General features: G+C 41.4%; 1 protein-coding gene across 4 annotated transcripts in view; it reads right to left on the bottom strand.

Annotated features, from left to right (window-relative positions):
• Ptpn11 (protein tyrosine phosphatase non-receptor type 11) overlaps nucleotides 1–16,755 on the bottom strand; it is an 86,749-nt gene extending 69,994 nt beyond the window's left edge. For all 4 annotated transcript variants that reach the window (XM_047560850.1, XM_047560848.1, XM_047560849.1 and 1 more), the window contains exon 1: nucleotides 16,544–16,755. In XM_047560850.1, coding sequence (XP_047416806.1) covers nucleotides 16,544–16,557 — 14 coding nt within the window. In that variant the 5' untranslated portion in view covers nucleotides 16,558–16,755. The remainder of the gene's footprint in view (nucleotides 1–16,543) is intronic.
• Nucleotides 16,756–27,776: the final 11,021 nt, after the last annotated feature.

Below are 27,776 nucleotides of genomic sequence, written 5' to 3' on the forward strand. Positions count from 1 at the left end.
GACCCTGTCTCCAAACAAAAGATAAAAAGGTTGGGGGGTAACTGGGTGTAGTGGTACTTACCTGTAATCCCAGTGACTGGGGAGGCTGAGGCAGGAGGATCCCACGTTCCAAACCAGCCTCAGCAATTTAGTGAGGCCCTAAGCAACTTAGAACCTGTCTCAAAAAAATAAAAAAATAAAAATAAAAATAAAATAAAAAGGGTAGACTGTCCTGGGGTCAATCCCCGGTACTAAAAAGAAAGGGAGAGAGATTGATTTTAGAGTGCCAGGCACTCTCTAGGGAAAGTGAAAAATCCCCACTGCTGTGCTCTCTCACCATCCTGCCCCGTTATTAGTCTTCATTAAGTGAAATACCACAGGCCCAGCTACTGCCATCTCCCCACCCAGTACTGGGGATTGAACCCAGGGATGCTCTACCATGGAGCCACTTCACCAGCCCCACTGATTTTCTTATTTTCTTTCTTTCTTTCTTTCTTTCTTTCTGTCTTTCTCATTTAACCCCTTTGATTTCTTAGAGCACACCCCCCCTTTTTTATCTTGTTTTTGGGAAAAAAATAAGCTTTCTAAAATCTTTTGGATTCATTCATTATAATGGTTCAGAAAGGTAAAAGAATCAAGGCAAAATGTAAGCTTCCTTTTAGATGTTCAGCTGCACCGGTCAGAAGTAACTACACACAGCGGTCTCTTCATCTTTAAGAAACGCCCTATGCTACCAGGCACAGTGGGGCAGCCAGGAGAATCATGAGTTCAAGGCCAGCCTGGGCAACTTTGCAAGTTCCTGTCTCAAAATAAAAAATAAAAAGGCTGAGGGTGCAGTTCGGTGGTACAGCACCCCTGGGTTCAATCCCCACTACAAAAAAAAAAAAAAAAAAATTCTATGTATATGTATGTATATGTAAATGCATATGCATCTATGCCTATGTATGTGTGCATGAGTGCATACACACTACTCCCTCCACACCCGCTTGGGGAAACACAACTGCACACACACACATCAATGCACACAAATGGGATCCTCCTGATGCACACCCAGTTTCTTCACTTGCAAAACTTGAAGGTCTTTCTGTATCAGTACATGCTTTGTAATGTGTACACAACTTTCCATTGTATAAATGTACCATCCATAATCATCCCTATTAGAGTGCTTGTGAGTCCCAGATGCTTGTTACTACAAATAATGTGCAGAACATATCCTGTACAATCATCTTTATGTACATTTACCTACATAAGTTAATTTTTTAAAAATGCTTTATTTATGGAGGGGAAGGGAAAAAATAACAGAATGAATCAAACACCATTACCCTATGTAAATGTATGATTACACAAATGGTATGCCTTTACTCCATGTACAAACAGAGAAACAACATGTATCCCATTTGTTTACAATAAAAAATAATAATAAAAATAAAATTTAAGAATGCTTTATTTAGATATATATTTTTCTATTTTGACAAATAATGTCAAACTGCCCTAGAAAAGACATAATTTACATGTGAAACCCCTTTGTCTCTTTTACCAATGCTATATATTATCAAACATTTTTATCTGTGTCTGTTAATGAAAAATGATACCATTTTGTTACATATTTTTTAACATAGCTTCTTTATTTACTTTATTTTTATTTTTGGCAGCGCTGGGAAAGCAACTCAGGCCTCGTGCATGCTAAGCAAGGGCTCTACCACTGAGCCCCACAGCCCAGCCCTCATCACATATTTCTTTTTAAAAATGAACTGTTTTTAATGTTTTCACACCACTTATTTTTCCTTTTCTGTCTTGTCGGCTTATCATTGCTCATCTCCTATTAATATTTTCCTTATTGATTTGTAGAGGCTCGTGATAGAATCAGAAAATTACCCTTTGTTGTAAGTGGCAAATATTTGTCTTAGATTTTTCCCTTTTTACTGTCTGTACTTTTTTCCCTGCCGAAGTTCATCTAGGCATGGTTAAATTTAGCAGGTTTTTCCACTCTGGCTGCTGGGTTTCCTGCCATGATTAGAAACTTAGCTCACAGCATGGTTGCTCAATGGAAATAAATTAATATATGTAAAATGCTTAGCATGAACCAAACCTTCCGCTTCACCTTTGGAACTAAGAAGTTTGTTTTCAGGCATGAGAAAACACTTAAAGTCACAGATTTTAGCTGGGCCCTGCAAAATGTGGTCCCTAGCGAGTTTCGCGATCTGATGACCTCTCTGATTTCCTCAAACGAGCCACTTGCGGCCTTTGCTTGAGCTTTTCCCTCGGGGCCCACAGTCATTCCCCACCACCTCCTCTCCCACTAACCCCTGCTCCCACAGCGCGGCGTCCAATCGGATTCCTACAAGCGCCAGGCTAAAGGCTAGACCTGCAGTTCCATGAGGACAGGGGACACATCTACTCCTCTCCCCAGTGTGCCCCAACCCCTGGCTAAGGAGTAAGTTCCTTAATAAGTATCTGTCGCTAGAAGGGAAGGAAGAGCAGCCTGCGGGTGCGCTGTCCCTGCTCTCCCACGTACACATGGTTTCACATCTCTAACCCGGTGGCGGTGGTGGCAGCGGCGTCAACGAGCCGTCAGATGCCTGCTCCTCCCACCCAGGCACCAGGCACCAGGCACCGCTCAGGAAGAGCCAGGAGCTGCCTGCAGAGGGCAAAGGCTCTCCTCAGCTCGGCCCAGCAGACCTGTGACAAAATACAAGAGTCACTCTTACACAGACACTTCGGACCCGATCCACCGCGCTGAGGAGGAAGTGTCCCCCATCTGTATTCTACCGCAGGCATTTTAAGTTTGGCAAGTCAAGATCTGCGGCTCCTGAGCATGAGGCAGAAGCTCGCCCCAAAACTCCCCATGCATCTGGGAATACCAGATTTTGGTGTTCTAAGTTAACCCCACTGGGGAAAGGAACTCTTCAGCCACTTCTCTTCACCTCCCAAACCAGGCTGGTGCCCTGGCCACACTCCATCCAAGCTTTGTCCTGTGCCCCTCCCTGGAAAGGTGTGCTGGCAATTACGGTAACCGGTACAGATACAAAGTAACGGGCGCAGAGGTTCTTTCCCAGGACTAACTGCAGGTGGGTGACATGGTATAGCCCAGTAAACAGATACCATTTAAAGCAATGGAATTCATATTTATTCTGAAGTAACTGGAAAGTTCTGTTTGCTGAATGGTGGAGGAAAAGAAAGTGATAAACACCTTTACATAGGTCAGCAACCTCTCTACCAGGGTGACAGTAGGCAGGATATAAACCGTTTGGTTCTAAGCTTTAATTTATACAAAGAAAAAAATGTTTCTATTAAGTGCCTTTAACAATATCAAAAAAAAAAAAAAAATCACACATTCCAAATTTGTTTTTCAATAAAGTTAATAAGCATACACATTTTAAAGAAGTATATACATTTTCATTTAATAAGTTGCATTTTTATGAACACTAAGTAAGCCCAGTTATCACAGCATGTATTTTATCTAGCATAAAATACCAGATTACCCATCTCTTCCTAATTTTTTTTTCAGGGGAGTGGAGTGCCATCAGGGACTGAACCCAAGGGCACTCCACCACTGCACCCATCCCTTCGTCGTTTTGTTTTATTTTCAGGCAGGTCTCACTCAGTTGCTGAGGCTGGCCTCAAACCTGCCATCCTGCCTCAACCTCCTGAGTAGTTGGCAATACAAGCATGAGCCTGGCTTTAGGATCCACCCCAACCCACCCCCAAGTATTTGTTTTTAAAAACCTACTGCCAGCCAGGTTCAATGACACATGCCTTCACTCCCAGCTACTTGGGAGGCTGAAGCAGGGTCCAGGCCAGACTGAGCAACTTTGTGAGACCCTGTCTCAAAATAAAAACTAAAAAGGGCTGGGGACGTGGCTCAGTGGTTAAGGCACCTAGGTTCAAACTCTGGTACAAAAAAAAGGCGGGGCTGGGAATATGATAGAGCACCCCTGTGTTTAATTCCCAGTACTACAAAAATTAAATAATACCTACTGCTATAGCCTTAAAAACTATAAAACTTCCAACAAGCAAATAGCAAACATAATAAAAATTCGATAAGTCAAAAACCATTCATGGAAATTGAACTGAAGGAGAAAGAGAAACTGAAAGGACCAGAGTATCTGTACAGTTTTAAACTATCTCCCTGTCCACTGCTTGCAAGGGAGAAAAATAGACAAAATTATATAATGCAATTATACATTAGAAAAACACTGCAATGTATATTGTTGTATATTTACTTCTACAATGGAGAAAATGGACAAACCTTTTTTTTGGTACTGGAATTGAACTCAGGGGCACTCAACCACTGAGCCCATCCCCAGTCCAATTTTGTATTTAATTTAGAGACAGGGTCTCACTGAGTTGCTTAGGGTCTCACCAAGTTGCTGAGGCTGGCTCTGAACTCAAGATCCTCCTGCCTCAGCCTCCCGAGCCACTGGAATTACAGGTGTGAGCCCCCGTGCCGGGCTGGACAAACTCTTATGCACTTATAAGATTAAAATTAAAGTCATCAACAGACTTCATGTACATCCAGACATGATACTTTAAGGACACATCTACATAAAGTCTGGTGAGGATGCTGAAACTGAAAAACGATGAAACATCAGACAAACCCAAAATGAGAACACAAGCAGGGCCTGGTGGCACACACCTATAGACCCAGATATTGGGCAAGGAGGCTGTGGCAGGAGGATCACACGGGGGCAAGAGTTTGAGGCCAACCGAACAATGTAGTAAAGATCCCACCCCAGCAGGAAAAGGGAAGATCTTCTATTTCATAAGAGTGAAGAGTTCATATTTTTTAAAAATTGCTATCATGAAAGACTGCAGAAATGTTCCAGACTGAAGAAACCCAACAACTAAATATAACTAGATCTAGTACTGCAGAGGGGAAAATGCTATGAAGTCCATTATTGGATCCACTGACACAGCCAGAACATATGAGATTAGACAAAAGTATTGTCTAATACATAAAATATTATGTATCTGTACACACATATAGTGTAAGAAACAAATGGGATAAGATATTAATACTGGTGAAGCTTGGCATGATGTGATGGCACACTCCTGTAATCATAGTGACTTGGAAGGCTGAGGCAGAAGGATCACAAGTTCAAGGCCAGCCTCATCAACTTAGACCTGAAACAACTTAGCAAGAGTCTGTTGCTAAATGAAAAAATGAAACTATTCCTTTTTTTTTTTTTTTTTTTGGTACTAGGGATTAATCAGGAGAGTTTTACAACTGAGTCGCATCCCCCAGCCCTTTTTATTTTTTATTTTGAGACAGGGTCTCACTAAGTTGCTTAGGGCCTCACTAAGTTGCTGAAGTTGGCCTCCTATTTGTAATCTCCTGCCTTAGTTTCCTGAGTCGCTGGGATTACAAGCCTGTGCCACCACACCCAACTCCATAAACTATTCCTATTCTCGTATCTTTTGTCTAAGTTTGGAATTAATTCCAAATAAACCATGTGTGGTGGTACATGCCTATAATCTCAGCTACTCAGGAGAATAAAGGAAGAGGATTGCAAGTTTCAGGACAGCCTGAGCAATTTAGCAAGACCCTATCTCAAAATAAATATTAAAAAGGACCAGCCTGATGCAGTGGTACACACATATAACTGCAGAGGTTCAGGAGGCTGAGATAGAAGGATCAAAAGTACAAGGCCAGCCTCAGCAACTTAGCAAGGCCCTAAGGAATTTAGTGAGAACCTGTCTCAAAATAAAAAAAATTTAAAAGGGTTGGGGTTGTAGCTCAGTGGTAGAATACCCCGGGTTCAATACCCAATACCACCAAAAACCTTGTAAATTACATAACAAATGATAAAATTTTAAAACCTTATAATTACAAAAACGATAATTTCTCTATCCTTATATTATTACAAACACTTTTTCCAGTGATTATTAACTGGCTATGATAATAAGGAAAAATATTGTTGGTTTTTATACATGATACCTGGTTAAAATTGTATCTATATCTAATTAATGTTTTGCCAGGTGCCAAACAGGCAAAGTGAACCTGAGGAATCAAACTCAGGCTGGGGAATGTTGCTAAGTGGCAAAGCTCTTGCTCAGTGGTGCACAAGGCCCTGAGTTCAATCTCAACACCAAGAAAAAAAAAATGATCAACTAAAGAAATCCAAGGGGCTGGGATCGCGGCTCTGTGGTACAGCACTTGCTTACGACATATGAGGCACTGGGTTTGATCCTCAGCACCACATAAAATGAATAAAATAAAATAAAGGTATTGTGTCCATCTACAACTAAGAAAAAAAAAAGAAATCCAAGTTTTAACCCTGATATTCTGCTCTCTATTTCTAAGTGGGACTTGGAATTCAGATGGTTCTCACTATGGCATATTTTATAGAATAACACTTTCCCAGAGTAACCTGCTGACGCTGAGGGTGTAGAAACTGCTGTCAAAGCGACCTTCACAGCCGCAGGTGAGGCCAGGCAGGCGCCACCTCACCCATCAGCAGGATCAGCAACGGGAGATAAAGGGTGGTCGTCTCCTTACCCTTTTATTAAACGAACAGCATTATTTCATTTACAGTTTATAATTATACCAATCCTGTTATTAAAAGCAAACAGATGAGCACGGTATCTTAGAGGGAGACAGAACCTAGCATTTAGCACACAGGCTGGACACAGCAAGGGCTTAATAAGCATTGGTGTCACTGTCGTTACGGTTACCATGGCTGGTGGGTGTCGTGCGGATGGACAGTTCTCATGCACAATTATGCTGGTTTCACACAGGCCATCTTGATGGATGTGTCGCTTAAGGTGCACTGCCTTTCTACAATAAACTTCCTCATGGCTCTGGCTCGCTCTCTACATTATGTCAAAGAACATATAAATAGAAATTGAAGTTTCCATTCCATAACCCCTCTACGTTAGCTTTAATATATTTTAAACTCTCCTTCCTTGGCTATCTTCCCAAAAGGCATTTGTAATTACCAAAACCTTCTTCTTCCCAAGTACATGTCTAATATTTGTGTTTAATCACTGATAATTTTGTAGCACGCTGGTCACTCTAAAGAATAGTTAGAATTAATTCAAACCCTGAGATTTTAGTTAGGGAAAGTAGAAAGGAACAGGGAATTATTGGAAATCTTCATTTATAGGGCTGGTCTCTAGGATTATAAGCACTTAGGATATTAGCTACTGAGGCCAAAAAAAGACTCCACACTTCTGCCTCCCCCAAGCAGAAATTTGACACAATAGGATTACACTAAAAACTAAACAAACAAAAACTGTAATGTTCTGTAATGCATCTGTATTTACTGGCAAGGAGGGGGAAAGGCAAATCAGAATGACTCCACTTATCAACAAGGCCATTAATACAATGGGTCCAGACAGGGTGAGAAGATACACATTCCAGTTCCCACCTGCACACAGTGGGCCCTTTACAAATGGCTGTTGACTGAATTAGTTTTGAGGACACAAAGACAGGCAGGGGGTGTAGCTCAGAGGTAGAGCGTGTGCTAGGCATGTGTGAGGCCTTGGGTTCATTTCCCAGTGTCACCTAAAAATTAAGACTTCACATACCATATAGATCCAAGATGGTGGACTAGAGGGAGGCTGCGTTCCTTGTCACTACGAAACTCCAGTTTCAAGCAGAGGATATCTGTTTCTCGGTGAGGCAGTTTTTGCTGCTTATCGATCCCTGCTGTTTACCCCATTTGTCTACCATGATCACCTGCAGTCTGCCAGCATATCGACTACTTTTTGAGTGCAGATTGCTCACTGTCTGGCACCTACCATCCACCATTTGCCTGCCTCTTGCCTGTCCATCGCCTGCCTTTCACCTACCCATCACTAACCGCCCAAGGTTCATCTGCCAATAGTCTGACAGCAGCCAGCACACTGACCGCAGACTGCCAGTGGATCTCTAGCTGCCTGCTGTTGCCTGGAAGTTCACTGTCACAGTACCTGCAGGTTTGGTTACACGTGGCTGCTGCCATTTTGAGACAACAGCCAGGACCTGTAGGACCCCTGGCCAGACTGACTGCATCCTGCCTCCAGGATCCCGCAACACCAACCACATACCACCAGCACTTGTGAAAAGAGCCTCGAGTCAAGCTCTGAAGTGGGCTTCAGGACACAGCTTGTGCTGAGGAGGCTTTATGAAATAAAGGGCATGAGCTCACAAACCAGGCTGCTAAGGTAGCACACACCTTAATCCCAGCGACTCAGGAGGCTGAGGCAGGAGGCTGGCAACTTAGTGAGATCCTGTCACAAAATGAAAAATAAAAAACGGCTGGGATATGGCTAAGTGGTGAAGATCCTTGGGTTCAATCCCCAGGACCAAAAAACAAAACAAAACAACCACAACAACAAAAAAAAAACAGGGTTTACAAACCCAAACTACCGATAAGGAATTCACACGAAAAACCTAAATCCCTGGTTGGGGGTGCAGGAAATAAATCAGAGGTAGAACATCTGCTTAGATGTCCAAGGCCCAATAAGATAAATAAAAATATATAAATCCCTGATTCATGAACACAGATTCTGCAAAGGCTTTGCTTTTGAGGCTAAGAACTTACGTGAGCTTTTTAAAATGCTGATGAAACAAAAGGAAAATCCAATGATGCTGAACACTTTGTTTTATCTATGTATCTCCTTCCCCCAACGATGTAGGGAAACCGTCAAGCAGGTCAACAATTTCAGGAACTTAAAGCTCCTATACTAAGAAGCAAGTTTAAGCTGGCAAGACTCTACTTAAAACAAAACAAAAAAAAATTGAAGGGGATGCAGCTCAGGGGGAGAGCACCCCTAGGTTCAGTCCTTCCTATGAAAAACAAACAAATAAACAACAACAACAACAAAGCTAGGAGTCCAAAGTCTAATACCTGTTTCTTGTCTATACAGAAAGTGGTCCTGGGTTCTTTCTTACCTCCTACTCTGGAAAAATTATTATCTTTGTTCTTGAGGAGAGCATTCTACTTTGGTACTTTCTACAGATCACAAGAAAATTCCTCAGGCTGAGGATGTAGCTCAGTGATAGAGCGCTTGCCTAGCATGCTCAAGGTCCTGAGTTAAATCTCCAATTTCTCTCTCTCTCTCTCACTCACACAAACACACACATACACACACACAAAAAATGTATATATACACAGTATATTTTTATATATGTATATATTCTTATATGAGAAAGAATATTCTTATATGAGATTATGTGTATATTCTTATATGAGAAAGAATATACATGTATATGTGTGTGTATACATATACATACAAAAGAACACATCTTTCTTTCCTAATTAATTTTTTAATATTTTACAGGAAAAGAAAAAATATTTTTTAAATTAATACTATAGGAAAAGGACAAATCATGAAGAGAAGCAGTCAACAGAGGCATGCAATTTAAGTAAGAAGCTACAAAAAAGTCGTAAAGGCAGCTCTCCAGGGTAGTACAGATGTGTCCATACAAATCACAGTCTGCTCAGGCAGGCTCACTCGTCAGCATCTCTGCTCTGATGACAAGGCAATAAAACAAAAGTGCCTCTGAAAATGTCTTTCTCCAAATTGCTTCTACCTGCTTCAAAGCCTCTCTCCCTGAACCCCCTCCTGCCTCCTATGATCCTGTCTTCCCGTAGTCAGAAGGATATTTTTAAATAGATCAGCTCATGCTATTCCCTGATCACATCCTTCTATGGTTTTGCACTGCTCTTAAAATACAATCCAAACTCCAGTCCATGGTACACACGACACTGAAGACCTTAAGAATTCTTGCACAGGGCTGGGGTGTAGCTCAGTGCTAGAGCATGTGCTTGGCATGCACAAGGCCCTGGGTTCCATCCAAAATAAATCAATAAATAAGAATCCCTGCACAGTCTAGTCCTCACCCATCTCACAGCTCCTGCACTTGCTGCCTCCTGCTCTCCAAAACTCCAAGAGTGTCCCCACCCAGCGCATCTGCATGCACTGTTCCTAAGAGCTGGAACATGCAACACCTTGCTCAGGGCCTGGCATGTAGTAACCCCACCATAGAGACTTCTCCATGAATGGCAGATATTTCATTTCTGTGGCCAACGGGATGATAAAGACTTACACCCATATCCCATCATCATTAAAGTAGACCTCAAAGGGCTGGGCGTGTAGCTCAGCAGCACATGTAAGGTTTTGGGTTCCATCCCTAGGATCACAAAAAAGAAAAGAGAAGAAGCTGGGGCTTCTCCAAGTGGGGCTTGGGAGGGAGGCTGAGGCGGGCAGATCACAAGTCAAAGCTCTGGGTTCAATCCCTGGTACCAAAAGAAGAAAAACAGACTTTGTATGGATGTGCATATGTTTCTAGGTAGGCATTTATAGACACATAAACATTTATGTATATATAATCATACACAGTGTTTATGGGTTTATCAGTATATGAGTATATAAATACATTCAACACAGTATATCATATACTGATACATTTTTGGATTTCAGTTTGATACTAACTTCATCAAACTCATTTGATGCTGGCATAAAAAGTCTATCTCCTCTCTAAATTCAATGCTCCTTGCAAACACGGATAACCTGTCATATACGAGTATTGCCAAGGACCACAGCACATACATGTCTGCTAAATGTACACAACCCTCCAAAGCCAAAGTAATGAACTAGGCTGCATTTTAGGGCAACTGAATGCATTTCGGGGATCTCGAACCCTGGTGTAATCCATAACTACCTCAGAACCTGCTAAACACCAGGATTCGCCTTTCTTTTCCTTAAAAATGTCAACATTAGACCACAAGTGTGCCTGTTTCCCAAAGGAAAGAGGAATAAGCCGAGTCCCTATTGTTCTGCAGCTGCCTAACAAAGTACATCAAGGCCTGCTAGTAACAATCACAAACATGAGCTGGCTCTGCTTCTCAGGGTCATGTGCAACTCCTCACAGTCTCCACATTGACCGTGCACAAGAAGGGCAAGTCATCTTAGCAGCAGCCTCTGCACTTGAGCAACTCTGGCCAAAACCCTGGCCTCATATCAGGACATGACATTAATAAAGACAACCCAGTTGCAACTGGAAAGGCACAGAACTGTTATTTTTCAGCAAGGCAAGTTTATTTACTCCCACAGGAGATAAACAAACATGGCCACCAGGGACAGCCTGGGACAAAATGTACTTGACCTGCAGTAGATAAACCAAAAGCCTGGAGTCTGAGAACAAGCCCAATTTTCTGCCCCTCTCAGTTCAAGCTCAAGTACATATCTTTTAGAGCAACAAAAGCAAATGTAAATGATGTAATATATGCTAAGAGGAGATTCTAAACACAGGTAGTTTTGTCAGCTGAACAAGTGCAGAGTAGGGCATATAAGCAATCTCAAATCCTAAAAGTCCTAAATTCAGGGGCTAGGGCGATAGTTCAGAGGTAGAACACTTGCCTAGCACATCACCACAAAAAAAAAAAAAAAAAAAAAAAAAAAAAAAACTAAATTCCATAAAAATACTGCTAAATTACCTAGGAGTCATTCAATTACCCAATGTGCTAAGTTTCCCTACCTAGGATGTTAAAAGGTATTAGTAAAGAGAATATGCAAGTATTTTAATTACTGAATGCATACAAAAATCTATAGACACTAATCAAAAGGAGACATTTTGATAATTAAGAACAACAAAATTCAGTGTAACGCTTGTCATTCAAGTATCAGCTCATATAATAACTTCCCCAAGAAAAACCTGCCCTACATTCCCCACCAAAACCAAATGCATTTCCTCACGTTTCTGTGGGTCGCTCTACCCCAGTCATTTATTACTACCTGAAACTACTGTATTTATTCATATTTATTCTTTCTTTCTAGGTCAAGAGAAAGGGAATCTTTGCCTATCTTACTGCTAAACCTGAGTGGCTCAATAACCACTTGTTGAATGAATTAATACTAGATTCAAAATAATTTGATAAAGAACAAAGTTGGAGAGCTGGGGATGTAGCTCAGTTGGTAGAGTGCTGGCCTCGCAAGCAAAAGGCCCTGGGTTCAATCCCCAGCACTGAAAAAACAAAAGTTGGAGAACTAGCAGAATCTAACTTCAAGACTTACTATAAAGTTACAATAAGGTCACGCACAATAGCACCTGAAATTCCAGCCACTCTGGACTGAGGCAGGAGGTTCACTAGCCTCAGCAACATAGTGAGATCCTGTCTCAAAATAAAAAATAAGAAAAGGAGGCTGGGGTTGTGGCTCAGCAGAAGAGCACTTGCCTAGCATGTGTGAGGCTCGGGTTCCTTAGCACCACCTATAAATAAATAAATAAATGAATAAATAAATAAATGTCCATGGACAACTAAAAAAATATTTTTAAAAAATATAAGGGCTGGGGTTATAGCTCAGTGGCAATGTGCCCCTGGGTTAAACCCCCAGTACCATATATAATAAGTAAATAAATAAGCTACAATAATCAAGACTATGTGGTACTGGCATAAGGATAGACAAACACCTATTGGAATAGAAGAGTCCAGAAACAGACCCACACATAAAGGGCAACTGACTTTCCTTTCTTCCTTTTTTTTTTTTTTTTTAAAACACTAAGTTCCATCTCCAGTCCTTTTAACTGTTTTGAGACACAGTCTCACTAAATTGCCCAGGCTGGCCTCAAATTTGCAATCCTCCTGCCTCTGCCTCCAAGTCACTGGGATCACAGGTGAGCACCACTGCACCCAACAGGACAAGTGATTTTCAACAAAGGTACAAACTCAACAGGGATAGTCTCTTCTACACACAGTATGGCAAACACTGGCTATCTACGTGCAAGAAAGAGACCAGGCCAGGCATAGTGGCACACTCCTGCAATCCCAGCAATTTAGGAGGCAGAGGCAAGAAGATCAACAGTTCAAGGCCAGGTTCCAGCCTTGACAACTTAGTGAGACACTGACTCAAAATAAAATATGAAATGCTGGTGATACAGTTCAGTGGTCAAAGATGTCTAGAATACAGAAGGTCCTACATTCGGTTCCCCGTAGTGAGGGTTAAAAAAGCAAATCATAAGCCTAAAACTATTAAACTTGTAAAAGACAAAAAAAAAAAAAAAAGCCCTTGGGTTAAGCTAGGACTTCTCAGAAATAATACCAAAAGCATGATCCATACAAAAAAAAATTGATAAACAGGACTTCATCAAAATTAAAAACCTCTGTTCTTCAAAACACTGTTTTTAAAAAAAAGTGAAGACAAGTCACCACTAGGAGAAAAATCTCTGCAAATCAGATAAGGGGCTTGTACTCATATAAAGAATCCTTGAACCTCACTAATAAGGAAACAAATAATGTCAGGATGGTGGCCCACCCCTGTGATCCTGCTAGTCCAGGCCAGCGCAAGAGGATCCCATGTTTGAGGCCAGCCCCGACAACTTCATTTTATAAAAATAATGCTTTTTTACTTTTTGCTGCAAGACAAAAAATCTTTTTAAAAAGCCAGGGATGTGGCTCAGTGGTAGAGCACACCTGGATTCAATCCCCAGAACCACACACACACACACACACACTAATTAAAAAATGGACAATAGAAAAAAAAAATGGACAATAGATTTAAACAGACACATCGTCAAAGAAAATATACAGATAGCACATGAAAAGAAAACCAACATGATTGATCATTAGGGAAAAACAAATTAGAGTGAAATGATAAATCTATTAAAATGCTAAAATCCTAAAGATTGACTATACTAAGTGTTGGGAAGGATGCAGAGGAACTGCATACGACTCCACAGCCTGCTGGTAGAAACATAAACTACTGAGTGTGGTGGCGCACGCCTGTAATCTCGGCTACTCGTGAGGCTGAGGCAGGAGGATCACGAGTTCAAGGCCAGTGTGGGCAATTTAGCGAGACTGCCTCAAAATAAAAAATAAAAAGGGGGTCTGGGGCTGGAGCTCAGTGGCAGAGTGCTTGCCTAGCACATGTGAGTCACTGGGTTCGATCCTCAGCAGCACCACATAAAAATAAAGATATAAATAAATTACATAAAAACGGTTGGGGGTGTAGTTCAGCAGTAGAGTACTCCTGTGTTCAAACCCCTGTGCAGGGGTGGGGTGGGGGATTGTAAGCAGTATGATCACTTTTGAAAACAGATCAACGATTTAGAAATTTCTTTTTCCTTTTTTTTTTTCCTTGGTGACACTGGGATGAACCCAGGGGGCCTCTATCTCTGAACTACATACCCAGCCCTTTTAATTTATTTTGACACAGGGTCTTAATAAATTGCCCAGGCTGACCTCAAACTTGGGATCCTCCTGTCTCAACCTCCCTCATCACTGGGATTACAGCATGTGACAGATTAGCAATTTCTGACAAAGTTAAATATGAATCTACTGTATGAGCCAGTCATTCCACTTCTAGGCATTTTCCAATGAGAAATGAAATCATGTACCCATACAAACTCTGTACACAAGCATTTGGAGCACCTACTGCGACAATCAAACTCTGGAAACACCAAATATTCATTCACAGGTAGGTGGCTAAGCACACTGCAGTATTCTATCCTACAGTGGAATACTGTACGAACCCGATACACACTACCATGTTGATCTCAGTCTAATTATGTTGAGCATAAAAAACCAGGCACAATGAGTACACACTAATTGCATTTACATAAAATTCTAGAAATGCAAAATAATATATAGTAACAGAAAGCAGAATGGTAGTTGCTTAAGAACAAGGGAGGGAATCTAAAGGGCAGAGGAAACCTCAGGAGGGTGAGGAATATGTTCATTATCATATGTTCATTATCTTCACTTCCCAAGTGTATACAGATGTCAAAAATTATCAGATAATACACTTAAATATACACAGTTTATTACAAGTTAAAAATTACCAAGAAAAAAAAAAATGAAAAGGAATAACAATCACCAATTATGCGTGCTAGGTTCATAACCTGATTTTTTAGGTGGCATACATTTCTTCCTGTAACAGGTGAGTATGAAACATGGAGGGAGAAGGAATGACTCCATTTCAAAATATCATTGTGACCACTTGCTGCTCTGACTATGCCACACATCCCTGCTTCTAAACTAAGAGGCTGGACAATGTAGGGTCTATTACTACCAAGCCCCTTTCCCCACCCCCAGCCCGTCTTTTTGTTCCCTAAAGCAGCAGCAGATCCTTACTTGTCTGGAAGAGCAGACCCAAGGAACAAAAGGCTCAATGACTATTTGACAGATTAAAGAATAGACAACTGTTTTATTTAAAAGCTCCCTAAAGAATCAGAACATTTGAGGCTATACACTGCTCTGTTGAAGCACAGTTATATATTACCCAGATCTGCAAGCACTTGCCAAGAGACCTGTCCAAGTCACTCACTTCCTAAGAGTTTTCAAGCTTTTTTTTTCCCCCTCCCTTTTTATTTCAGATCCATGAATGAATAACATGCAGGTGTGTTTTAAGGAGACATTCCTAATATTTTGAAGTCTCTCATTCGAATAGCCCTAACAGCTTGAAATCATTTTTTCAAATGCCTAAGTTAGTGGCCATTAACTGGACAACATGGCAAAGAATAGACAATGGGTCTTATGTGTGAGTGGTATGTAAGGAGTGATGCGAAGCAGCAGTATCATTATTTGTAAATGATACTAGGTCCCACTAGTGTTTAACAACAAAATTACTGCTTACAAATGAGTAGAAATAATTACAAAATAACAATAGCAACATGGTGATTAACTCTGGAGATTCTGACTCCCACTTACTGGCTTAGTGGCACGGTAAACTGCCTAACTTTTGAAACTCGGTTTACTCATCTTTAGAACGGGATACTAGTATTGGCCTCAAAGGACTGTTGTGAGGATTAAATGTATTTGCCTTCTATTAAGTGCTAAGTAAATGTTAGCTATGACTTTTCAAGGGACCTCATTAACTCACGAATCGTCCTTCTGACCCTGCTTCAAATCCTGTCACTCACTAGCTCGTTACTTCTGAGCCTCAGTTTCCACATCCGTAAAACGGGAATCATTAGTTACCTGACTTTTTAAGGCTGTAGTGAAGGATTAAATAATTAGATAAAGCTCCCTTCCCTCCCACCTCGCAAAGCGAAGATCGCAGAGGAAGGAAATACTTTTAGTGGCTGCAGATACCGTCAGTTTTTCCATTTCTGGCACGTGAGGGTGGGGGGGAAGGAGATGGACACAAAAGAGTCAGGGGTCCTGAGTGAAGTCCCCAAGTGCACACCAGCGGCGGGGTGACCAGAGTGGCTCGGCGGCCGGGGCCCAGGCCCGCGCAACTGCCCCCCCGTGTCCCGGGCCAGGAGCCTCCGCGACTGAGCGGGGTTATTTCGGAATCACCATGAGGCAATTCTCATGAGGCAATGGGTCAGGAATGCGGCGCCGACCGGGCCACTGGCGTCCGCGGATCCCCGGGCGGCTCTACCTGCCCGGGTCCCGACCGGCATCCCCGGGGCTGCGGAGCCGGAACCCGGGGAGGCAGGAAATGAATGGGGACCCGAGGGGTGGGGGCGCGGCGGGCCGAGCCCCGGCCCGGGCGGCCGAGGGGGCTGCGGGGAGCCTGCCCCGCGCCCGGGGCCCGAGTCCGAGCCCGGCGGGGCGCCCCCTCCCGGGCGGGGCCGCGCCAAGGCGGCGGGGGCCGGGCCGAGGCCCCGGCCGGGCCCCTCCGGGCTCCTCACCTCCGCGATGTCATGTTCCTCCCGCCCTCCGGCTCCGCGACGGACCCGCTCCTTGCTCAGGCTCCGCTGGGCCCGGTCACATCGGGCTGGCCCGAGGGAGGCCCGCTCGGGACCGGACGCGGGGCAGAGCCAGCCGGCCGCGCGCAGACCCCCCTCCAGGCCTGGGGATCCCGGAGACTGTGCAGCCGCCCCCCGAGCCCGGCTCGCTCCTCCTCCGCCCCCGCCCCTCGCCGCCGGCGCCCGCGTGACGTCACCGCGCGCGACGCCCGCCGCTACTTCCTGCTTCCCGTGCGCCGGGGCCGGCGGCGGAGTGAGCTGCCAGGTCTGTGGCCGAGAGCCGGCGCCACGCAGCTCCCAGCGCACCCTGGCTCCCCCCGTGAGCGCCCTGCTGCGGGGTGCGCGCCGCGTGCCTCCCACGCGGTCAGTTCCGGTCCCCCAGGCCCGTCGCCAAGTCGAGCTTCATTCATTGCATTCCCCACATCGCTGGGCCGCTTGGTGGCCGTAACCTTAGAAAGTTCCTTGATTTCTCTCAGCCTCGGGTTCCTCCATTTCTTCATTCTTCTAAATGAAGATAGTAAGCGTATTTTCTTTTGGGGGTCATCGTTGAGATTCAGTATGTAGGAACTGGGGCCGTAGCTCCGTGGCGGAGCGTTTGCCTAGCACGCGCGAGGCCCTGGGTTCGATCCCTAGCACCACGCAAAAATAAGGCATGCTGTCCATCCACCGCTACAAAAAAGAATTAATTAAAAAGTATAAATAACTCAATATGTAAAATGACCGGGCACGATAGCGCACGCCTGTCACGACAGCAACTCGGCAGGCCGAGGAAGGAGTAATCGCGAGTTCAAAGCCAGCCTCAGCAACTTGGCGATACCCTGTCTCAAAATAAAATATAAAAAGGACTGGGGATATGGCTCAGTGGTAAGGAAATATATATATGATTATAAATTATTTATTTCTGGAATTTTCCAGTTAATATTTTCAGACTACAGTTCGCTGTGGGTAACCAAAGGCGATAAAAGAGGGGAGGACTGTATTACTGTTGTAAATAAGATAGTTAGGAAAGGCTTCGCTGAGATGGCATTTGAGTAAAAATCAGATGGAGTAGTCTGTGGGAATAATTAGCATCTCCAGTCAAAGCGTGAGCTTATTGCAAAGGCCCTGAGACAGAAGGTTGCCTCCAGTGTTAGAAAAACATAGAGGTCTCTGGCCGGAGCAGAGTTAGGGGGTTGGAGGGAGACTGGTAGGAGATGAGATTAGAAAAGGATAGAGATGATAGTATTATAGATTACCTAAATAGCTTTGACTTTTGCTTACTGAAATCGAGAGTCATTGGAAGACTTTGAGTAAAGACATATAACATGTGTTTTAAAAGTATTACCTAGAAGCTGGGAATGGTAGTGCACACCTGTAATCCCAACCACTCATGAAGCTGAAGCAAGAGGATCTAAAATTAGAGGACAGCCTGGGTAATTTAAGGAGCCCCTGTCTCAAAAAGTGGTGGGGATGAGCTCAGTAGTACACACACCTGGTTCAATCCCCAGTACTATAAAGGAAAAAAATTACAATGGGTGCAGAATGCTGGAATACTGTAATGTAGAGTAGAGGCTGCAAACTCAGACCCTGTTGAGAAGGTGGGGCTTTTCCCCCTATGATCCATCAAACACCACAGATCTGGTAAATGGCACAGTGAGAATTTTAACCCACATTTAGTTAGCACCAAAATTATTTTTCCTCTACTACTCCCCATCTCACTTCCATACAAAGAACTCCCATACAGTGTGAGCCCTTTGCCAGGCATGGTGGCACAGGAGGATCCCAAGTTCAAAGCCAGCCTCAGCAAATTTAGTGAGATCCTGTCTCAAATATTTTTTCAAAGGTTGGTGGAGGGTTGTGGGTGGGCTGGTGTCAGGGATGTAGCGCAGTGGTTAAGTGTCCCTGGGTTCAATCATTGGTATCCCCAAAAAATAAAAAAATTAACTTTCCCCGTCTACCTAAATCATGGTCACTGAGATGACTATTAAAGCGCATTCTTAACTGTTCTTTTTTTTTTTTTTTTTTTTAAGTACAGGGGATTGAATCCAGTAATACTCTGTCACTGAGCTACATCCATACCTCTTTTTATTTTATTTTAGGACAGAGTCTCACTAAATTACCTAGGCTGACCTCCAACTTAGGATTTTTCTACCTCAGGCTTCCAAATCACTGAGATCATAGGTGTGCACCCCACCTGGCTTCAAACAACATTTTTTTTGGGGGGGGGACTAGGAATTGAACCCAGGGATGCAGAGTCCTATCTGCAGCCCTTTTTATTTTTTATTTTGACACAGGGTCTCACTAAGTTGCTTAGGACCTTGCTAAGTTGCTGAGGCTGGCTTTGAACTTGCACTCCTCCTGCCTCAGCCTCCCAAGCTGCACTCATCTAAGACCTACTAATTTAAAGGCAATCTATTTGAACCTTTTCTCAACTATGAAAAGCAATACTGTTTCCTTGCATCAAACCTAATAAAACAGTAATTTTCTCTTTTCCTCAAGATATGTATCCTCCCTATCCCAACAGTGTCAATGATTTTGTGTGTATACTTGTATACCTATACAAACACACACATCCCACGTCCACACTCACTCAAATACATAACCCATATAAGGACTTTTTCTAGTTTAATTTTTTTAATTTTTATTTTTTTTAAATTTTTTTATGGTTGTTAATGGATCTTTATTTTATTTATTGATATGCAGTGCTGAGGATCGAACCCAGGGCCTCACACATGCCAGGCAAGTGCTCTACCACTGAGCCACAAACCCAGCCCCTAGTTTAATTTTTTTTTAAAGATATGCCACTTGTTTATTTTCTTAGATGTTGATGGACCTTTATTTTATTCATCTGTTTATATGTGGTGCTGACAATCGAACCCAGTGCCTCGCACATGCTAAGCAAGCGCTTCTACCACTGAGCCACAAACCCACCACCCCCTGTTTTAATTTTTAATGGGTTCACAATACATATATATTTATGGGTTCATAATATAATATGTATATATATATTTACATTGGCATATATGTGTATACATGTATTTACATAGATAAAAACATATACAATTTGATTTGATTTCCAGGGTTTTGTGAGTTGAGGAGTTCATTTTTTATTTTGGTTTTGCTCCAAAAATAGTGCTTCCACAAACTTCCTTACAAGGAAACTGAGTATCTGAATCATTGTGTTGACCTTAACATTAACACTTAGGCAGGAGTACTATCAACACTCAATACCATCCCTGTTTTATTTCATTTTATGTATTTATTTTGTAGTACTGGCAATGAAACCCAAGGCGGCTCTACCACTGAGCTACATCCCAGTCCACCCACCTTTTTTTTTTTTTTTTTTTGGTACCAGGGATTGAACTCAGGAGCACTCAACCACTGAGCCACACCCCCAGCCCTATTTTGTATTTTATTTAGAGGCAGGTTCTCACTGAGTTGCTTAGCACCTTGCTTTTGCTGAGACTGACTTTTTTTTTTAAAGAAGTTACTTTTTTTTAATTAAATTTTTTTTATTTTTACAGACACATTTTGATTCATTGTACACAAATGGAGTACAACTTTTCATTTCTATGGTTGTACACAATGTAGATTCACACCATTCACGTAATTGCACATATATATAGGGTAATACTGTCTGTTTCATTCTACTGTTTTTCCATCTCCACCCTTTTCCCCCCTTTTTCCTCTTCACCATCCAAAGTTCCTTCATTCTTCTCTTCCCCCCATCACCCTCCCTCGTTATATATTGTCATGCACTTATCAGAGAAAACATTCGGCCTTTGGTTTTTTTGGGCTTGGTCTATTTCACTTAGCATGATATTTTCCAACTTCATCCATTTACCAGCAAATGCCATAATTTTATTCTTCTTTATGGCTGAGTAGTATTCCATTGTGTATATAAATCACAGTTTCTTTATCCATTCATCAATTGAAGGGCATCTAGGTTGGTTCCACAATCTAGTTATTGTGAATTGAGCTGCTATGAACATTGATGTGACTGCATCACTGTAGTATGCTGATTTTAAGTCCTTTAGGTATAAACCGAGGAGTGGGATAGCTGGGTCAAATGGTGGTTCCATGCCAAGTTTTCTGAGGAGCCTCCACCCTGCTTTCCAGAGTGGCTGCACCAATTTGCAACTCCACCAGCAATATATGAGTGTACCTTTTCCCCCACATCCACGCCAACACTTATTATTGCTTGTGTTCTTGATAATAGCCATTCTAATTGGAGTTAGATGAAATCTTAGGATGGTTTTAATTTGCATTTCTCTAATTACTAGGGATGATGAGCACTTTTTCATGTATTTGTTGATCACCTGTATATCTTCTTTGTGAAGTGTCTGTCCATATCCTTAGCCCATTTATTGATTGGGTTCTTTGTATTTTGGGTGTAAAGTTTTTTAAGTTCTTTATAAACTTTGGAGATGAGTGCTCTGTCTGAAGTGTGTGTGGAAAAGATTTTCTCCCACTCTGTAGGCTCTCTTTTCACATTACTAATTGTTTCCTGTGCTGAGAAAAAACTTTTTAGTTTGAATCTATCCCATTTATTGATTCTTGCTTTTATTTCTTGCACTATGGGGGTCTTGTTAAGTAAGTCTGGTCCTAAGCCAACATGATAGAGATTCGGGCCTACTTTTTCTTCTATTTGGTGAAGGGTATCAGGTGTAATTCCTAGATCCTTGATCCATTTCGAGTTGAGTTTTGTATAGGGTTTAATTTCATTTTACTGCATATGAATTTCCAGTTTTCCCAGCACCATTTGTAGAACAGGCTATCTTTTTTCCATTGTAAGTTTTTGGCACCTTTGTCTAGTATGAGGTTACTGTACTTATGTGGGTATGTCTCTGTGTCTTCTATCCTGTACCATTGGTCTACCTGTCTATTTTGGTGCCAGTACCATGCCTTTTTTGTTACTATTGCTCTATAGTAGTTTAAAGTCTGTTATTGTGATACCTCCTGCATCACTCTTCCTACCCAGGATTGTTTTGGCTATTCTGGGTCTTTTGTTCTTCCAGATGAATTTCATGATTGCTTTTGTGTTTCTATGAGAAATGTCATAGGGATTTTCATTGGAATTGCGTTAAATCTGTATAGCACCTTTGGTAGTATGACCATTTTGATAATATTAATTCTGCCTATCCAAGAACATGGGAGATCCTTCCATCTTCTAAGGTCTTCCTCAATTTCTTTATTCAATGTTTTGTAGTTTTCATTGTAGATCTCATTGTAGAGATCTTTCACCTCTTTGGTTAGATTGATTCCCAAGTATTTTGTTTTTCTGAAGCTATTGCAAATGGAGTTGTTTTCCTCATTTCCCTTTCAGATGTTTCATCACTTATGTATAAAAATGCTTTTGATTTATGTGTGTTGATTTTATATCCTGCTATTTTGCTGAATTCATTTATGAGGTCTAGATGTTTTCTGGAGGAGTTTTTTTGAATCCTCTAAATTGAGAATCATGTCATCAGCAAATAGTGACAGCTTGAGTTCATCTTTTTCTATTCGTATCCCTTTAATTTCTTTAGTCTGCCTAATTGCTCTGGCTAGAGTTTCGAGGACAATGTTGAATAGAAGTGGTGAAAGAGGACATCCCTGTCTTGTTCTGGATTTTAAAGGGAATGCTTTCAGTTTTTCTCCATTAAGAATGATGTTGGCGGGCTGGGGATATAGCTCAGTTGGTAGAGTGCCCGCCTTGCAAGCACAAGGCCCTGGGTTCAATCCCCAGCACTGCAAAAAAAAAAAAAAAAAAAAAAAAAAAAAAAGAATGATGTTGGCCATGGGCTGCATAAATAGCCTTTACAATGTTCAGGTATGTTCCTACTATTTCTATTCTTTCTAGTGTTTTGAGCATGAAGGGTGTTGTATTTTGTCGAACGCTTTTTCTGCATCAATTGAAATAACCATATGATTCTTATCCTTAAATCTATTGACATGATGGATTACGTTTATTAATTTATGGATGTTAAACCATCCTTGCATTCCAGGGATGAACCCCACTTGATCATGGTGCACAATTTTCTTAATATGTTTTTGGATACAGTTTGCCAGTATTTTGTTAAGGATCTTTGCATCTATATTCATCAAGGATATTGGTCTAAAATTTTCTTTCCTTGATGTGTCTTTGCCTGGTTTGGGTATGAGGGTGATATAAGCTTCATAGAATGAGTTTGGTAGGGTTCTCTCTTTTTCTGTTTCCTGGAATACTTTAAGAATTATTGAAATGAGTTCTTCTTTGAAGGTCTTGTAGAACTCGGCTGAGAATTCATCTGGTCCTGGGCTTTTCTTGGTTGATAGGCTTTTGATGGCTTCTTGTATTTCATTGCTTGATATTGATCTGTTTAAATTGTGTATGTCCTCCTGGTTCAGTTTGGGAGGAGCATATGTCTCTAGAAATTTGTTGATGTCTTCGGTATTTTCTATTTTGTTGGAATATAGATTTTCAAAGTAGCTTCTCCTTATGCTATGTATTTCAGTGGTGTGTGTCATGATATTTCCTTTTTCATCATGAATTTTAGTAATTTGAGTTTTCTCTCTCCTTCTCTTTGTTAGTGTGGCTAAAGGTTTGTCTATTTTGTTTACTTTTTCAAAGAACCAACTCTTTGTTTTGTTGATTTTTTGAATTGTTTCTTTTGTTTCAATTTCATTCATTTCAGCTCTGATTTTAGTTATTTCCTGTCTTCTACTACTTTTGCTGTTATTCTGTTCTTCTTTTTCTAGGGCTTTGAGCTGTAATGTTTGGTCATTTAGTTGTTGATTTTTTATTCTTTTCTTGAATGCACTCCATACAATGAATTTTCCTCTTAGTACTGCTTTCATAGTGTCCCAGAGATTTTGATACATTGTATCATCGTTCTCATTTACCTCTAAGAAATTTTTTATCTCCTCTCTGATGTTTTCTGTTATCCATGCTTCATTCAATAGCATATTATTTAGTCTCCAGGTGTTGGAATAATTTCTGTTTTTTATTTTGTCATTGATTTCTAATTTCATTCCATTATGATCTGATAGAACACAAGGCAGTATCTCTATTTTTTTGCATTTCCTAAGGTCTGCTTTGTGGCACAACATATGGTCTATTTTCAAGAAGGTTCTGTGTGCTGCTGAGAAGAAAGTGAATTCTCTCATTGATGGATGGAATATTCTATATGTCTGTTAAGTCTAAGTTATTGATTGTGTTATTGAGTTCTATGGTTTCTTTGTTTAGTTTTTGTTTGGAAGATCTATCCAGTGGTGATAGCAGTGTGTTAAAGTCACCCAAAATTATTGTGTTGTGGTCTATTTGATTCCTGGAATTGAGAAGGATTTGTTTGATGTACAGGATGCACCATTGTTTGGGGCATAAATATTTATCATCGTTATGTCTTCCTGATTTATGTTTCCCTCAAGCAGTATGAAATGTCTTTCTTTATCCCTTCTGACTAACCTTGGCTTGAAGTCCACTTTATCTGAAATAAGGATGGAAACCCCCATTTTTTTACTGAGTCCATGTGTGTGGTAGGTTTTTCCCATCCTTTCACCTTTAGTCTGTGGATGTCTTTTTCTATGAGATGAGTCTCTGTCAGGCAGCATATTGTTGGGTCTTTCTTTTTAATCCATTCTGCCAGTCTATATCTTTTGATTGATGAGTTTAGGCCATTAATGTTCAGGGTTATTATTGAGATATGATTTGTATTCCCAGTCATTTGGGTTTATTTTTTGGTTTTTAAGTTGGCTTGGTTTCTCCTTTGAATGGATTTTCCTTTAAAGTAGTTCTTCCCTTTGCTGACCTACATTGCTGTTTTCATTTCCTCCTCACAGAATATTTTGTTGAGAATATTCTATAGTGCAGGCTTTCTATTTGTAAATTCTTTTAACTTTTGTTTATCATGGAAGGATTTTATTTCGTCTTCAAATCTGAAGGTTAGTTTTGCTGGGTATAGGATTCTTGGTTGGCAACCATGTTCTTTCAGAGCTTGAAATATGTTGTTCTAGGCCCTTCTAGCTTTTAGAGTTGGGGCTGAGAAATCTGCTGATTGGTTTCCCCCTATATGTAATCTGATGCTTTTCTCTTGCAGCCTTCAAAATCCTATCTTTATTTTGTATGTTAGGCATTTTCATTATAATGTGCCTTGGTGTGGATCTGTTGTGATTTTGTGCATTTGGTGTTCTGTAAGCCTCTTGTATTTGATTTTCCATTTCATTCTTCAGGTTTGGGAAATTTTCTGATATTATTTCATTGAATAGGTTGTTCATTCCTTTGGTTTGTATCTCTGTGCCTTCTTCAATCCCAATAATTCTTAAATTTGGTCTTTTCTTGATGTCCCATAGTTCTTGGAGATTCTGTTCATGATTTCTTACCATCTCTGTTTGGGCAACTTTATTTTCAAGATTAAATATTTTGTCTTTATTGTCTGAGATTCTGTCTTCCAAGTGGTCTATTCTGTTTGTGATGCTTTCCATTGAGTTTTTTATTTGGTTTATTGTTTCCTTCATTTCAAGGATTTCTGGGGTTTTTGTTTGTTTTGTTTTGTTTTTGAGAATCTCTGTCTCTTTGTTGAAATGATCTTTTGCTTCCTGCAGTTGCTCTTTCAATTGCTTATTGGTATGATCATTCATTGCCTGCATTTGCTCCTTTGCTGCATGAATCATTTTAATCATGTATAATCTGAAGTCCTTTTCTGACATTTCTTCTACCATACTGTCACTGGATTCTATTAATATAGAATCTAGATTTGCTTGGATCATTTTCTTTCCTTTTTTTTTTTTTTATGTTGTTCTTATATTTTCTCCTCTAGCAGTGCAGATCTGGGGTATTTCAGTCCCCCCCCCCATAGGCTTATAGTGATCCTATAGGTTTCCAAAACTTTTCTTTAAGGGGGAGATCAATATTAGTAGTGCCCAGTTCAGACAGTATGCAACCCGAAACCAAATAGTCCCTATGAGGACGTTAACAATATTGTCATAATAAATAGAATGAGTTCAATTATTATCTTCAGTATAACAAATAGATTTGCAATAAGGTCAACAGTTTTCATGTAGGACAAAGAAGATGTGGAGGGGTGTAGGATGTAGCTGTTAATGGGATAAGAAAAGAATATATAGAAGTTCTAGATCATAGAAAGAGTGAGAGTGTAATCAAAAGAAGTCAGTTGTTTGCATGGAGAAAGGGAGAAAGAGACTCTGGTGGAATAGGTAAACACAAGGAAAAAAGAGTGAGAAAAGTAAAGAAATAAAAACTTAAATTAAAACTTTCAATAAGGAGAAAAAAGAAAACCTACACTATCACATACCATATAGTATTCAAACCTCCCAGTCTTCAGTAGCCTGATGCATGAGAGGTACCTGACAATGAGCTTCCAGTCTCCAGCAGGTGTCTCAGGATGAGATTTGCCCCACCTAAAGATGGGAGATACAGCTTCCATGATTATCCAAGATGGCCACTCTGGCTTCCAAATGTGTTGGCAAGTGGGGAGTTGCAGCTCAGGGTGTGGGCAGGATTGGATGGAGGTCCTGGAGACTGGGTGCAGTTGGTCGGGCAGGGGTCCTGGAGGTGGGGTGCAATCAGTAGGTTTTGGGGTCCTGGTGGTAGGGTGCAGTCATTCTAGGGTTCCTGGTGGCAGGGAGCAGTCAGTCTATGTGAGGGCCCCAAAGACAGGGAGTAATCAGTCAGGCTGAGGAATCCTGAGACTGGGCTCAGTCAGTCCAACCAGGGATCCTATAGGTCCTGGCTCTTGTCTCAAAATGGCAGCAGCCATGTGTAACCAAACCTGCAGGTACTGTGACAGTGAACTTCCAGGCAAGAGCCGGCAACTAGAGATCCACTGGCAGTCTGCGGTCAATCTGATGGCTGCTGTCGGAGTATGGCAGATGAACCTTGGGTGGTGGGTGATGGGTAGGTGAAAGGCAGGCAATGGACAGGCAAGAGGAAGGCAAATGGCAGATGGTAGATGCCAGACAGTGAACAATCTGCTCTCAAAAAGTAGTCAATATGCTGGCAGACTGCAGGTGATTGCAGTAGATAAATGGGGTAAACAGCAGGGGATCAATAAGCAGCAAAAACTACCTCACCAAGAAACTGATATCTTCTGCTTAAAACCCAAGTTATGGAGCAACCAGGTACGCAGCCTCCCTGTAGTCCGCCATCTTGAATCTCCTGAAACTGACTTTGAACTTGTGATCTTCCTGTCTCAGCCTCCAGAGGTGCTGGGATTATAGGTGTGCATCACTACACCTGCTTTTTTTTTTTTTTTTTTTTTTTTTGAGACAAGGTCTAGTTGTAGGTTTTTAGTTGTAGATGGACACAATACCTTTATTTTGTATTTATTTGTTTTTATGCAGTGCCAAGGATTGAATCCAGTGCCTCACACTGCTAGGCAAGTGCTCTACCACTGAGCTACAGCCCCAGCCCAACATTTCCATTTCTATAATGCAACTGCCTACTGATTTTCTTTCCTTCTGTGGCACAAATATATGAAATATATGATTCAACTTAGATGCATGTGCAACCTTGGATAAGTCATTCATTATAATCTGTCAAGTTTCAATTCTTTCCTCTTATTTTTTATGGTACCAGAGATTGAACTCTGGGGTGCTTAACCACTGAACTACAACCCCAGTCCTCTTGATTGATTGATTGATTGAGTGTACCAGGGATTGAACCCAGGGGCCACTGAGCCACATCTACAGCCCATTTTTCTTTCCTTTTTTTTTTTTCTTTTTTTTTTCCTGAGACAGGGTCTTGCTGAGGTGTTTAGGGCCTCACTAAGTTGAAGTTGCTGAGGCTGGTTTTGAACTTGGTAATTCTCCTGCCTCAGCCTCCCAAATCGCTGGGATTACAGGTGTGCCCACACTCAGCACTCAGTTCTTTCATCTTAAATTCCTACCTCACAAGGAAATCTCATTGAGGCTTAAAATGATTTAGTGTTTGCAAAAATGTCTGCTTTGTGATAAAAGTACTGCATAAAGTTCAGAGCCTGCAGCTGGGGCTGGGGCTCAGTGGTAGAGCACTTGTCTGGCATGTGTGAGGCCCTGGGTTTGATCCTCAGCACCATGTATAAATAAATTAAATTAAACAAAAGATCCACTGACAACTTAAAAAAAAAGTTCAGAGCTTTTCTTTCCTTCCTTGTGGCAGTGCTGGTATCAAACTCAGTGCTAAGCAAGCACTGAGCTACATGCCCAGCCCCTTAAGAACATTTCGTATGTGACAAAACCA

The sequence above is a fragment of the Sciurus carolinensis genome, chromosome 8 (assembly GCF_902686445.1).
Source record: "Sciurus carolinensis chromosome 8, mSciCar1.2, whole genome shotgun sequence".
NCBI lineage: Eukaryota > Metazoa > Chordata > Mammalia > Rodentia > Sciuridae > Sciurus > Sciurus carolinensis.